The sequence below is a fragment of the Lontra canadensis genome, unplaced genomic scaffold (genome assembly GCF_010015895.1).
Source record: "Lontra canadensis isolate GAN:19392208 unplaced genomic scaffold, GSC_riverotter_1.0 scaffold38, whole genome shotgun sequence".
NCBI lineage: Eukaryota > Metazoa > Chordata > Mammalia > Carnivora > Mustelidae > Lontra > Lontra canadensis.
Window position 1 is genome coordinate 6090751 of NW_022631032.1, and position 14465 is coordinate 6105215.

General features: G+C 52.5%; 1 protein-coding gene across 2 annotated transcripts in view; it reads left to right on the plus strand.

Moving 5' to 3' along the window:
* The window catches only part of ADCY5 (adenylate cyclase 5), a 145192-nt gene that overhangs the window by 123197 nt on the left and 7530 nt on the right, over window positions 1-14465 (plus strand). For both annotated transcript variants that reach the window (XM_032869501.1, XM_032869502.1), the window contains 5 exons: window positions 5783-5899; window positions 6269-6433; window positions 9311-9486; window positions 11419-11448; window positions 12779-12911. In XM_032869501.1, the coding sequence (XP_032725392.1) occupies window positions 5783-5899; window positions 6269-6433; window positions 9311-9486; window positions 11419-11448; window positions 12779-12911 (621 nt within the window). The remainder of the gene's footprint in view (window positions 1-5782; window positions 5900-6268; window positions 6434-9310; window positions 9487-11418; window positions 11449-12778; window positions 12912-14465) is intronic.

A 14465-nucleotide genomic window follows, 5' to 3' on the forward strand; every position in this document is an offset into this window, starting at 1 on the left:
AGGGTGCTGGGATCGAGCTCCATGTCAGGCTTCCCGCTCAGCAGAGAGCCTGCTTCTCCCTCTGCCTGCCACTCTCCCTGCTTGTGCTGTCTTTCTCTGACAAATAAATAAAATCTTTAAAAATAAATACATTTTAAAAAAAGGTTGATGAGAAATCGGCTTGTAACAACTCAATGCATGAAGTTAAAAATCGAACTACTGCATGACCCAGCAATTGCACTGCTAGTTATTTATCCAAAGAATATGAACGTAGTGATTCAAAGGGGACCCTGTATCCCAGTGTTTATCACAGCAATGTCCACAATAGCCAAACTATGGAAAGAGCCCAGATGTCCATTGACTAATGAATGGATAAAGAAGATGTGGTATATACACACAATGGAATATTACTTGGCCATAAAAAAGAATGAAATCTTGCCATTTGCAATGATGTAGATGAAACTAGAGGTTATTATGCTAAGTGAAATATGTCAGAGAAAAGACAAATACCATATTTCACTCATATGTGGCATTTAAACAAAAGAGATGAACATAGGGGAAGGGAAGGAAGAACAAGATGAAAATAGAGAGGGAGGCAAACCATAAGAGATGCTGAACTCTAGGAAACAAATTGAGGGTTGCTGGAGGGGAGGGGGGTGGGGGGGGAGGATAATTGGGTGATGGGTATTAAGGAGGGCACTTGATGGAAGGACACCAGATGTTACATGAAACTGATGAATCACTAAATTCTACCTCTGAAACTAATAAAAATTAATTAAATATATATATATACACACACACCCCCACCACCACCCATCAGCCGTTCATTAGATGTTAGAACTACATTCTGGATTCAATGTAAAAAATAGCCTGAAGTTCTTCTCCTGACCCCTAGGTGGCTCCTGAGGGCTCCTGGTCCCACCATCACCAGGAAGCCCACGCGCCTAGCCTGTCCCTCCAGCCACCTTCGGCTAGCATCTACTTGTACCCTTCCATTGATAGGTAGGATGATCAGAACTAAAACGATTTAAGTAACATGGGTTAAGAGGAGTACGATGGAATGGCAACATTTGAAGCAGACACAAACTGGGAGCCATCTGTCCTACTTCAGGCTGGTGCCAGGACACTTTCCCCAGCTGTGAAACAAAAAAATTCCTTTACTAGGAAACAAGGACTTTCATTGCTATTGGCAACAGAGCTCTTTAAAAAATGCAAATATTAACTAAATTTTCTGTTGAATTTCGCAGCTTACAAAGCACTTTAAAATGGATCATTTCATTGAGTCTTACAGCCCTCTTGGGAGAGAGATATCCCCCAGGTATCGATAAGAAAACTTGCGCTCAGAGCCCTTGATGCCTTCCCCAGGGTCCGACAGCTAGTCAGAACTTGAGCAGGGTTTTTTAATAAGTGCTTTACTGAGCTACAATTCACATACAGAAGATTCACCTTGATAAAGGCAGATGAAGTTGTAATTGTTTTTAGTACATTCATGTAGTGATGCAAGGGAACCCCAGACCTCTTAGCGGTCCCTCTTCCTTCCCTGCTCCACAAAGCACCTGGCAGCCTCAAACTCTTTCTGTATGCATTTGCCTGAAATCATACAATATGGGGCCTTTTGAGATTGTTTTCTTTCACTTAGCATAATACTTTCAGGGTTCACCCATGTTGTACCATGTGACAACATTTCATTCTGTTTTACGGCCAAATGATGTCACATTGTGTGGCTGTGTCCTACTTTGTTCATCCCTCAGGGGTTGGACCTTGGAGTGGTTTCCACTTTCAGGCTATGATGAATAGTACTGCTATGAACTTTTGTATACAAGCTCTTACGGGCCCTTAGGTTTTCAGTTCTCTTGGGTAAATACCTAGGCGTATAGTTGTTGGGTCATCCGAAACGCTTATCGTTTCGAGGCACTGCCCACCTGTTTTCCAAAGCAGCTGCCCTGTTTTGCATTCCACCCAGCTTCTCTACATCCTCACCAACTCTGGCACCAACACCTGACTCTTTGCGTATGGCCTTCTAGGGAGTGTGAAGTGGTAGCTCCTCTTTTGGATTGCATTTCCCTGATGATTAATAACAAACATCCTTTGTGTGCTTCTTGGCCATTTATATAGATTTTTTTGAGAAACAGCTAGTCAAATCATTGTTCCATTTTTAAATTGGGTTATTTGTCTTATTGTCGAGTCATAAGAGTTCTTTGTATACAGTAAACCTTATCTAGGGTTTCACTTTCTGTGGTTTTAGTTCCTGGGGTCAGCTATGGTCTGGAAGCAGTAGACCTGTGGTCAGAAGGTCAGTGGGAACCTAACGCTACGTCACAGTGCTGACATCATTCCCCTCACCACATCACATCATGCAGGCACTTTACCTCACATCACCAGCAGAAGAAGGGTGAATCCCGCAAAATATTTTGAGAGAGAGCGACCACAGTCACATAACTTTTATCACCTACATTGTTCTAATTGTCCCATTTTATTAGTAGTTATTGTTATTAAGCTCTTACTGTGCCTAATTTATAAATTAAGCTTTATCGGAAGTGTGTATGTAGAAGAAAAAGCATAGTATATATAATTTCAGGACTGTCTGCAATTTTAGGCATCTAGTGGGGGGGTCTTGGAATAAGATGGGTAGGAGGAGACCCTTGTATTCTGGTTACAAGACCCTCATTAGCTGTATGATTTGCAACAATTTTCTCCCATTTTCTGGGTTTCACTTTCTTTTTTAAATGCACATAATACAGAATTTTCCATGGTAACCTTTTCCAAATGTACGGTTGAGCAGCATGAAATGCATTCAGATTGCTGTGCAAAGGTCAGCACCAGCCATCTCCAGAACTTCAACTTCCCAGACTGAAGCTTTAAACCCATTAAACCGTACGTCCCCATTCTGCCCTCACCCCTGGCAACCACCATGCCACTGCAGTTCTATGACTTAGAGTACTCTAGGTATCTCATACAAGTGGAATCCTACAGCGGGACACCTGTGTGGTCCCGTCAGGGAAGCATCCGACTTTTGGATCACCTGGTGGTGATCTCAGGGTCAAGGGATCCAGCCCCGCATTGAGATCTGTGCTCAGTGCAGAATCTGCTTGAGATCTTCTCTCTCCCTCTCCCTCTGCCCCTTCCACTCGTGCTCGCTCAATCTCTCCCTCTCAAATAAACACATAAATCTTTTTGTAAAAAGTGGAATCCTATACTACTTATCCTTTTGTGACTTCTTGCACTCCACCTGCTGTCTTCAAGGTGATGTCCACACTGTAGCAGGGCCCAGCATTCCATTCCTTGAAGCTGAATGATACTCCGTTGGATGTATATTCCCCATTCGGTTTATACATTCATCTGTAGGTGGACACTTAGGTCTTCCACCTTTTGGCCATTGTGAGTTGTGAACACAAGTCCGCAAATAGGTGTACAAGCCTCTGCTTTCTATTCTTCTGGGTATATTTCCGGAAGTGGAATTGCGGGATCATAGAGAAACTCAATGTGTCGTTGGCTGAGCAACTGTCATACTGTTTTCCACATCAGCTGCCTCATTTTTTGTGCCCACCAGCAATGCATAGAGGTTCCAATTTTTCTACAGCCTTGCCGTTTTTCACTTTCTTGTGGTGTTATTTGAAGCACAAAAATTTTTAAATTTTGATGACACCCAACTAATCTATTTTTTCTTTCTCTTTTCCTTCCCTTCCCTTCCCTTCCCTTCCCTTCCCTTGCCTCCTTCCTTCCTCCCTCCTTCCCTCCATTCGTTCTTTCTTTCTTTGCTGTTGGTGTTCTAAGAAACCATTGCTTAACCCAAAGTCCCAAGGATTGGCTTGCATATTTTCTTCTACAAGTCCTGTACTTTTATCCCTTGCATTTATGTCTCTGATCCATCTCAAGGTAATTTTTGTATGTGGTGTGAAGGAGGGGCCCAGCGCTATTCTTCTGCCTGTGGATATCCAGGTGCCTCCGCAACATTTGTTTAAATGTTCTATTCTTCCCGCATCATGTTGGCAACCTTGTCAAAATCAGCTGATCAGAAATGTCAGGCATTGTTTCTGGATTCACTCTGTTCCTTTGAGTGGAATATTCTGTTCTCTGTGTCATTAAGCAGGATGTTCATTGAAGCTTATGCTCTCCAAATCACACATGGCTTTCCTTCTACCACAGAAGTGGCTTTCACCAGAGTGTCTTCTTTCTTACTCCAAAAGGAAGTGTATTTTCAGAATAATGCCACAGACTTGATGATACCTGAATATGGATGGGGGGCGCCCCTGTTGGAATCCAAAGTCTTCACTGGCCTGCGTAGAGTGTGAGGCTCTGAGACCTCTACCATTGCTGCGTGTGTCCTTCCCTGTGGTCCTCTCTCTCCTTCTGCTGAATAGGAGGTGGCCTTGTTGGAAGGCTGGAAGGGCATTTGGGTGGAAAAGATACACTGCTTCCCAACACACATACCCAGCTCGAAGCCCAACACCAAGGGGTGAGCAGGGCACTTACTTAATGGCAAGAACTGTAAAGGGTCTGAGATTCGGGTTCACCATACTTGCAAGCTAGGAAGTGAACCTTACTATGTCATGGATGCTGGCAGGGGACACAAGACTCCTGGGTCAGAGATGAAGGGGTCTGTGACTGCCAGCACGGCAGGCAGCAGGCACATCAGCATGTAACTGCCAGCTTCCCAAAGCCCCGTGGGGCAGGTGTGATGGGCCCACGTGGGTGCTCTGCATATAATGACGGGGGTTGCAGCTGGGGAGCAGAAGACCAAGGTCCCCGTACTGGCCAGCAGCAAACACCGTAGCACACAAGCCAGTCTCTTGCACAGTAGGAGCAAGCAGTCACCTAGTGGTTACAGGGCGTCCTCTTGCCTGTTTAGTTGTCTGGGTGACCGTCCTGTCCATATCAGAGGAGGGATGAGCCTTGTAGTCTGGCCTCCTCAGCCAGAATGTGCATAGATGCTCAGGGCCCTGAGAGTCCTACCAATGGGGAGCCTGCAGAGAAGGGATGTGACTTGCTGAGGGCCGCACAGGAAGAGCCATGTCTAGAACCCTCCAGACTCCTGGTCCAGTACTTTTCCCACCCTCCTTTGCCCTTCCGGGTTTCCACAGGACACCTGGCTTTTGTGTAGCAGACCAGCCTCACCAGGAGGCACTGAGGTGGGAGGGGCAGGGGAAGCCCAAGTCCACCCCTTTGTTTCTCTGTGTCTGCCAACATCTTTTTAAATCTAGGTTTCTTCGGAGATGAGGAGGGCATGGTGGACAAAGCTACCAATGTCAGATCTGGCGGAGTGGGTCATTTTATTACCAGAGCCGCAGGGGGTCTTTGAGTGGCCATGCAGTTTGTCTAGTTGAAGGAAATGTAGGAAGGGTTAGGTGAGGAAACAGGAGATCAGTGAGAGTCCTGGAAAAAAGGTTCACTGAACTCACTTGTCCAGGGTCCCACCCTCCTGCTCACCCCGTACTTTGCCCCCATCTCACAAGCCCGTCCCTCCCTCCAGACCCCAGATCCTCTCCAAATCCTCAGACTCATGCTTCCTCCTGCCACCAAGCCTTCTGACCCTCTCTGGGAAAGCTCTGGGCCCCTTCAAGCCCCCCCAGCTGCCACCTCCCACCCCCTCCCTGACTGTAATCCTGACCAGCTCAGCTCACACGGCACATTCCCCGTGCTTTTTCCTGCACATTGTTGGCGTTAAGATAGCATTCTTTCTTCCATCAGGAAGCCCCCTGGGGTGAGGGTGGAGATGGGGAGGAGGGTGGGTTTCACCAACTCCCCTGTGGCAGTTTGCTGCCTCCCGCTGACTTCTGTTCTCTCGCTCTCTTCCCCCGGGCAGCTCTTCCCAGCCCCACTGCAGACCCTCTCCAGGAAGATCGTGAGGTCCAAGATGAACAGCACTCTGGTGGGCGTGTTCACCATCACCCTCGTGTTCCTGTCGGCTTTCGTCAACATGGTAGGCGGCTCCACCTCCCAGAACCTTCCCCGACTCTGGTGTTCTCCCGCCCCCAGATTTCTTACTAGGGCTTCACCTCAGGTCCAGAATCAGATCTGACTCTGGAGCCTCTCACACAGGCTCTTGGTCCGTTGCCTGCAAGGCTGGCGGAACCAGAAGGACCCAGAGGCGTTCCCCAGGGAAGTTGACGAGCCCCAGCCCGGCAGACGGGCAGACCTTGTCCACTCCTTGGCCTCTTCCAGGCTCCTCTCCCATCCCTGGTCTGCGGCAGGCTGCCCCTGAGTCCCGGGGGGGACGGGCCGCCCCATAGGAGGTGAGTCTTACTATGTCATGGACTCCGCGGCTCACCCTCCCCTCCCCTGCCCCCAGTTCACGTGTAACTCGGAGAACCTGCTGGGCTGCCTGGCGGACGAGCACAACATCAGCACCGGCCAGGTCAACGCGTGCCATGTGGTGGCGTCGGCCTCCAACTACAGCCTGGGGGCCGAGCAGGGCTTCTGCCGCAGCCCGTGGCCCAGCTGCAACTTCCCTGAGGTACGTAGGGTGGGGTAGCAGGGGGGTGGGGGGTTCTTGGGGCAGTCAGACACCCTTCCACCTCATCCCTCCCTGCCTTCTGCTGCTCCGAGGGAGGCAGCGCTCTCAAACTCGCAGCCCTCCCAGAGACCTCCCTTCCCTAGGCTCTTGCTACCTGTGTCGGACCCCAGGGAGCAAGGCCCACCTTCTCAACCCAGTACTAGAACAAGAGGGCTGTCGTTTCCATAGTGTGCCAGGCACTGTGCCAAGTCCCTGACACGGCGTCACTCATTCAGTCCTCACAGCAGCCCCATGACACAGACATGATGAATATCTTTTTTATACAGATGAAACTGAGGCCCAGAGAGGGTCAGTAACTTGCCCAGGGTCACACAGCTAATCAGTGATACATAGAGCCAGAGCTTTCACCCAGATCATCTGGCTGTAGAATTCCTGGTCTCAACCTGAGGGCAGAGATGTTTCTGGACCCTCGGCTGTGGCAGCACGCCTGCCTCAGGAGAAATGGCCTGAGCTCCTCTGCTGTGGGCCAGAGCCAGGAGGGAAGCCAAGGAACCCCTTCTTCCGTCAAGGTCACCCGGTCTGAGTCTGCGGTTCAGTAGTTATTCGTGTATTCACACGGGTGCAGTCATCAGCAGCATCGGCTAATTAGAACAATTTCATCACCCCCAAGGAAATCACACCCCTAGGTTACTGGGTTTAAAAACCAGTGCTGAGAGTCCTTAGAGGGCAGCATGCATTAAGTGCCTATGGTATTCGAGGTGCTTTGTTCACCCTTCTCTTGGGGAGTGGTTTTGAGCGAGCAGCTGGGCCGGGCTTCCTGCCCAGGTTGTCCACTCCATGCACGGGGCCATGCCCACACCCCAGCTGTGTGTGGCCCCCACACAACCTGTGAGTTATTGCCCTTTCCTGGGCAAGGTCCAACCTTCCATCCTATTCCAGAAGGGCCCGGGACTGACAGAAATGTCCAGAACTGCAGTGAGGGCCCCCTAGGCTGTCATGGTGCTGGTTTACTCCACCCCACCCCATCCCCCCACCCCGCCCTGGGAAGGGGTCAAGGGAAATTCAGAGGGGCAGGACTCTGCCAGTGTTCACCGAGACGGGCTCTCCTCTCCCTCCTGCCCTGGGGTCTAGGCCAAACCCTCCTCCTCTCCCCATGGAGCCCAGGCTCCACTCCTGCCTCTGTCCGCCACCCCCCGACCACCGCCGCGGTTTCCTCCTCCCCCTCCCCCACAGCTGCCTGAGCCCACAGGAGCCGCTGCTTGAGGGCTGTCTGCGGAGGAGCAGAGGCTGTTTGATCTTGTACTTGCCCCTTGGTAGTTGCTTCATGGAAGAAGCTGAGGAATGGGGGAAGGGGGTGGTGGCAGGTTTTTCTAGCTCCTTCTTTGTGGGAGATGGTTGGTCCCTGCCTCCAGGCCTCACCAGTCCCACCAGTTTCACTCACACTGATCCCAGGCCTTGCTGACTACAGAGCTCTCCGGCTCCCCGGACCCCACAGTGTTCCGACTCAGCAACTCCTCACAGACTCCGAGGCCCTTCAGGACACCTACTTTAAGCCTTGGCCTCCTGGTTGTCTGGCTCGGCGCCTGCATGGGAATCCAGGCCAGCCCTGGACAATCCCTCCCCTGCTCCCAAGGACCGGATTATGATCCTTGGGGCTGGATTATCTGAGCGAGCCTCCCTGCTCCTTCCTCTGCCTCTGTTCCAGGTAGTGGCTTGAGGCTGCTCCCTTCCGTTGCCAGTCACCAGGGGCCCTCCACAGCCTCCACAGCCCCTCTCTGGGTTCCAGAAGGCCTGGGGAGGCGAAGGTCCAACCTGGGAGTGCCCTCCACTGCCATTTGGCCTCCAGCCCATGGTGGGCAGAGGAAGCAAACAGTGACACCCAAAGTCTGACTCAGAAGTAATGATGCTAAATTTAAAAGAAATAACAAGGGATGCCTGGGTGGCCTACTCAGTTAAGCGTCTGCCTTTGGTCAGGTCATGATCCCGGAGTCCTAGGATCGTGCCCCGTGTTGGGTTCCCTGCTCCATGGGGAGCCTGCTTCTCCCTCTCCATCTGCCTCTCTCCCTTGCTAATAATAATGACGCTGACATGTCTAGGATTAGCCTCAGGGGATGACAGCAGGAAGGAACCACTGAGATCCGTGGTTCAGCTCCTCTGCTATCTGAGAAATAAACTGAAGCTCAAAGGACCTCCCTAAAGTAAATCGTATAGGGCCACAGTCTCTCATCTGAAGGCTTCCAGATGAAATACGTTTTGAATTTCAGAATTTTTCGGAGTTCAAAAGGGTATGTCACACCCCCGGTGTAGTCTGGGCAGCCCCTGCCAATGACATACAGTAATACTTCTGCAGCAAGATGTGTGCGTCGTCACAGGAGGCTGGATGAAGATGTTAATTAGCAGCACACCGGCTGGAGTGGTTTTCCCACCAGATAAGGCCAGCTCGGTGCTGCTGCCCTATCAGTCCTGAAACACTTTCCATTTTCAGAATTTTGGGTTTAAAGTTGCAGATCAGGGGCTGGGGTGCCTAGGCTCCCCACAGTACTGAGGGCACCAGGCATAAACCACCAGGTGGTTTCAACTCATGGAACCGTCTCAGCCCATGACACACGAGCTTTTGCAGATGGGGAAACTGAGGCTTTGAAAGGTTGAATAATAAATGGCCCAAGTCACACAGACAGTCCATAATAAATCAGGGGTAAGACTCAGCTTCTGGTTCCTAATCCGGGCCCTTTCTCTACCTCCCAAGTTTGCAGCAGCAGAAATACCCTCAGAGCAGGCTTGGCCTGTGGCCAGCTCAGACTGGGGGGGATGTTGGAGGGTGGGTGGGCCAGGGGAGGTGGGGCCGGGGTGCTGAAGCTAGCTGCCCTCTCTCCGCAGTACTTCACCTACAGCGTGCTGCTCAGCCTGCTGGCCTGCTCCGTGTTCCTGCAGATCAGCTGCATCGGGAAGCTGGTGCTCATGCTGGCCATTGAGCTCACATACGTGCTCATCGTCGAGGTGCCCCGCGTCACACTCTTTGACAATGCTGACCTGCTGGTCACCGCCAATGCCATGTAGGTGGCACCCCTCCCCCCATGCCTGGCTGGGTCTGGAGCATTGCAGAGAGGCCGGAAGAGTGGGTGGCTGGGAGCTTGGGGTGCAGGGGCCTTGCAAGGGTAGTGTTCTGTTCCCCCACAGCTGACCGCCTGGGCAAAGCACCTCAGTGTCTTGTTTCCCTCCTTCCCTTCCCCAGTATGGGGGGTGGCCTCAGGGTGACTGGGTCCTGCTGTCCTTCTGCTTCCAGTTTGCTACTCAGTCCTGCCCTCAAGACTCAGTGAATTGTTCCTCATTTGTTCAGGGCAGCCTCTGATGAGCTGTTTTCACTGAACTCCATCTGCCTATGGCACCTCAGGCCCAGGGAGGGGGTCAAGATTCGACAGAGCTGAATAGCAAGGTCTGTGGGAGCAGAAAAACAGTCTTTGTTGTTCTTGGGCTCTGTGTCCTGCCTTGAACTAGGCACTGGGACATGCATTATCCCTTTTCATCCTCATAGCAACCCAGCCAAGTAGACAAGGCTTCCATGGACGGGTTGGGTAATTTGTGCACTGCTCAAAGGCTCCTAGTTATGACGGTGAGTCATTAGGTCTCACATCTAGGTAGCAGGCTTGAGAGTTGTAACCCAGGCTTTCTAGCTCCCAGTAAAATGGGAATCATATCCATAGTAGTAAAATGTTCATTAAGTGCCTGATGTCAATATGCTTCTGTTCCCATCACCCCAGTACACACACACACACACACACACACACCAGGAAGTGCAAAAAATTTTGTGTGTCCCCTGAGAAAATGCAGCAAACTGTGTTTTCTCCAAGTTATAGGAAGGGATCCATTCATCCTTCTATCCATTCTTCCAAAGCTATTTATTGAGGGCCTCCCATATTCCAGGCACTGAGCCAGTGGAAGAACAGTCATGGATAAAACAGGCCATAACTCCAGTGTCAGAAATGTCACTTTCTAGTGAAGAGAGTGTCACCTGAACAGAGGAAGGTATAATGAATGGTCTAAGATCCAAGGACGCCCTTCTCAGTGGCTGTGTGGAGCTGTGGGCAGCCAGCCAGGAGACACAGTAGCTCCAGGAACGGGGCAGCCCGAGGTCTTGTGAGGACCGGGGGAGGGAGGAGGTCCAGGCTTTTCTACTCTCCAATCAGGGTGGGAGCTGGAAGTTTGGCCTCCTCTTTCTTATGTGCTCCTTCCCCCACCCCTAGCCTCTCCTCTCCTCCTGCTGGAGCAGTAGCAGAGAACAGAGAGGTCCTTTCTGGTTTGGGAGACACTGGCTTGGCTCTAGGGCAGCTCTGTCCAATAGATTAATCATGCAAGCCACGTACATCATTTAAAATTTTCTAGTTGCTCTATTAAAAAAGCAAGACATGCAATTTTAATCTTTGTATTTGACCAATATATTCAAAATATTATTTTAATACATAGTCAATATAAAATTATGAATGAAACTTACTACATTCTTTCCCACACTAATTCTTCAAAACCTAGTAGCTCTTTTACTCTTCCAGAACATTGTAACTTTAGCCACGTGGGAAGGCTCAAGAGCCACATGTGGCTGTGGTAGCCACACCGGACAGCACAGGGTCATGTCTCTCTTCCTCTGGATGCGGCAAAGTGCTGGGGTGGGACGTGGGCTGACTTCTGCCCAGGCCGATGTGCTGGGGGGCCCCAAGTAAGGGCTGGCGATTTGTGGTCATGGTGACCAGATACTGGCTGGGGCTGGGCTTTCGGCAAGACTCCCATCCTGAAAGTATCCTTGGATCCAGAGAAGTGCTGGGGGTGGGGGACGAAAGAGCAACAGTAGTAGCAGTGGGCATGGGGTAGCAGAGCTAGGAGTAGGGGCATGGCAGTGTGAGGGGGGCCAAGCAGGGTAGGGGAGCACAGTGGGCGTGGAGACTGCCGATGCAGAAGAGCAGCCCCAAACGGTCCTCCCCACTTCCTGTTCACAGAGACTTCAACAACAACGGGACCTCCCAGTGGTGAGTGGATCCGCTCCTCCAAGTTCCATACAGCCCCTCCCTGCCCTTGGTGCCGAGCAGCTAGAATGCAATTGCCCAGGGCCCAGGAGAGAAGGCAGTGGTGCCCCGCGGGGAGGGGACCTTGGTGGCAAGGTGGGCAGTGAAGGAGGAGGCTGGAGGGGGCCAGGAAACCCTTTCCTCACCGGGTACCAAGGGGGCCTCCCTGGGTAGATGCCCTTCTTGGATGATTCCTACCACCCCAAGGTGGTCTGCAGACTCAGTAGCTGGGTCATCCGGACCCACAGACCATCCCACATTCCATCAAGCTCTTCTCAGGAGCATGTGTGAGATCCCAGGCACAAGAGAACGGGAGCTGGTGACCTCACCCCCCGGCCCCTGCCCCCGCTCCCGTTCTGGAAGACAGGAGCCAAGGCAAGGCCTGTGGGGTTTGTAGGGTAAGCCCTGTCCTGGGGCGGCTGCTGGGTAGGGAGTCTGCAGCATTCAAGGTTTGGGCTCTTTGCTGAGACAGGGAGCAAGGTTTGGGAGAGCTGCTTGGTTTTGTGTGGGGGTTTTTGTTTGGGGTGTTTTTGAGAGAGAGCATGTGCACATGCATGTGGGAGGGGAGGGGCAGGGGGAGAGGGAGAGAGAGAGTCTTAAGCAGAGACTCCACACCCAGCATGGAGCCTGACGCCGGGCTCAGTCTCACCACCCTGAGACCAAGATCTAAGCTGAAATCAAGTCAGCCATTTGACTGAGCCAGCCTGGTGCCCTGGGATAGCTGCTTTTATTAAGAGTACTTACTAATAATATTAGCAGGAATGTAATTAGCCATTATTAGCTACGAGTTTTGGAGTTCCTACTGTTTGTCAGGTGCTACACAAGGAATTTTTTATGCAGTATCTTTAATTCTTAGATGTGGGTGTCATTATCCCATTTTACAGATTAGGAAACTAAGGTTCAGAGAGGTTAAGAGATTTGCCCAGAGCTGGTCAGTATGGCCTGCCTGGCTCCCTTGTTACTGTGCCCACGGGCCCTATCTTGTCCACTGGGCGAGACCAGGGATGTACATACTGCCTTTTACCAGGGACTCACTGATCCCCTTATGTGACCAGAGAAGTTTCCCAGCCTGGGGGAGAGGGGGGGCATCAGGAAAGGAGTCACGACTGCTGAGCTGCTGGTGGGAGCAGGGGCTGAGATGGGGCTGCCAGCCAAGAAGGCTTCCTGGAAGAGGCCCTACGTCAGGAAAAACTTGAGCAGGAGGGTGAGGAGAGGGGGGCATAGTGGGAGGAAGAGAAAAGCAGGGGCCTTGGAGCCCACCATGAAACGCCGGGCCATCTCCTTCGGCCTGTAGCCCCGAGCATGCGACCAAGGTGGCGCTGAAGGTGGTGACGCCCATCATCATCTCGGTGTTCGTGCTGGCCCTGTACCTGCATGCCCAGCAAGTGGAGTCCACCGCCCGCCTGGACTTCCTCTGGAAACTGCAGGTGGGTGACCCTGGGGCTGGGCTGGGGAAGCATCCACACCTCACAGCACTTTGTGAGTGAACGGGCTCATCACTTGGGCTGGCCGGGCCTTAGCTCTGCACTGCTGGGGTGTCCTGCTGAGGCCTCACCCCCCCCCCCGCCCAACTAGTGCCCCAGGTCCCGGCAGCTCTGCTCCCTTCTTTCAGGAGCCCAGGAGCAGAACCCCAGAGCTTATTCCAAACACACCCCCCTTGGTAGTGCTGGGAATTTGATGGGTCACAAATCCTGAGCAGGCCCTACTGTGTGCGTCCAGGGGCAGGGACAGGGCATGGCCAGCTCCAGTCTGTGGTGTGGGCAGCAAGGTCTCAGGAGGGGGTAGGAAGGAGTAGCAGGAGGTGAGTAGGGGGAGGCTGCTGAGCAGGGCTTGAAGTGACCAGAACTGGCCTGAAGGCCCTTCCGAGGGAGAATGGATGGAAGGGGCATCAAAGACCATCGATAAGAAGCTTAGGCAGGTGGCTGTGCCCTTGCCCTGGAGAGAGGTGGCCCAGGCAGGGACAGAGGCAGTGGGGTGCTAGGTGTCCCGCATTCCACCCTCCAGGCTTTGTGCCTGCGCCCTGATGGTGTCCACGTGCAGGAGGGGATGCCACTGGGCCACATGCAGGATAAGGCTCCAGGTGCTCGCAGGAGACGCGGTTGCTGTCGTCACCTGCTAGGTGGCCTCAGAAGTTCCAGGGAGGGCGCCCAAGGGCATTCATGGTCAGAAAGCCATCTTCCCCGTGGGCAGCCTCAGACCTGTTATCCCAGCCCAGTCTCTGCCTCCACTGGCCTGGCCTCCATTTCTAGACCCCTTCTCCGGCTCTCCTGCAAACCACTTAGGCTTCCTCATCCTCAGCTTCTTACTAACGCTGAGACTCAAGTCTTCAGGCTGCAGCAGGAGGTCCCGAGTTTTTGTTAAAGATGGGGAATCCAGTTGCCCCTGCCGCTGGATGTGTTGCACGAGATTGGCTGAGGTCCCTGCTGAGCGGATGCCCTGAGGTTGGAGGGAACCTGTTTTGCATGTGGCATGCCCCTGGGCAGCCCTGGGTTGGGAGGGACCTGGGACACCTCCAGGGGGAGGCTCTGCCTTCTTGGCTCACATTGCTGCCTCCCTGGCTTGTTTTGGCTCCCAGCCCCTTCCTTCGGGGAATCTCCCCGGAGGTTCCAGCTCTCTCCTAGGGGCTGACGAGACTCCAGGGTACCTAGGGTTGATGTCCGTCCACTTCTCTGCACACACACACCCAACCTCCTGCATGAGCCCCAAGGAAGTACCCCGCCCCCAAGATGGTTGCTACTGTGCAGCTCAGTTGTGCTGTAGAGACCTCGAGAAAGGGGTGGAAGCAAGGGAAGGGTGAACCTGCCATTCAGCCTGCCTGTGACCTGCTGTGCTGTCAGCCTCACCCCATGTCTGCCCGGCTCCTGAATGCACAGGGTCAAGGTGAAGCTGCCTGCCAGGGCTGAGCAGAGCAGCCTGAGGCTTCCTCACAGCCCCACCCCAGAGCTCAGGCAACAGCAGCTCCTTTCCCACTTTGAGAACAA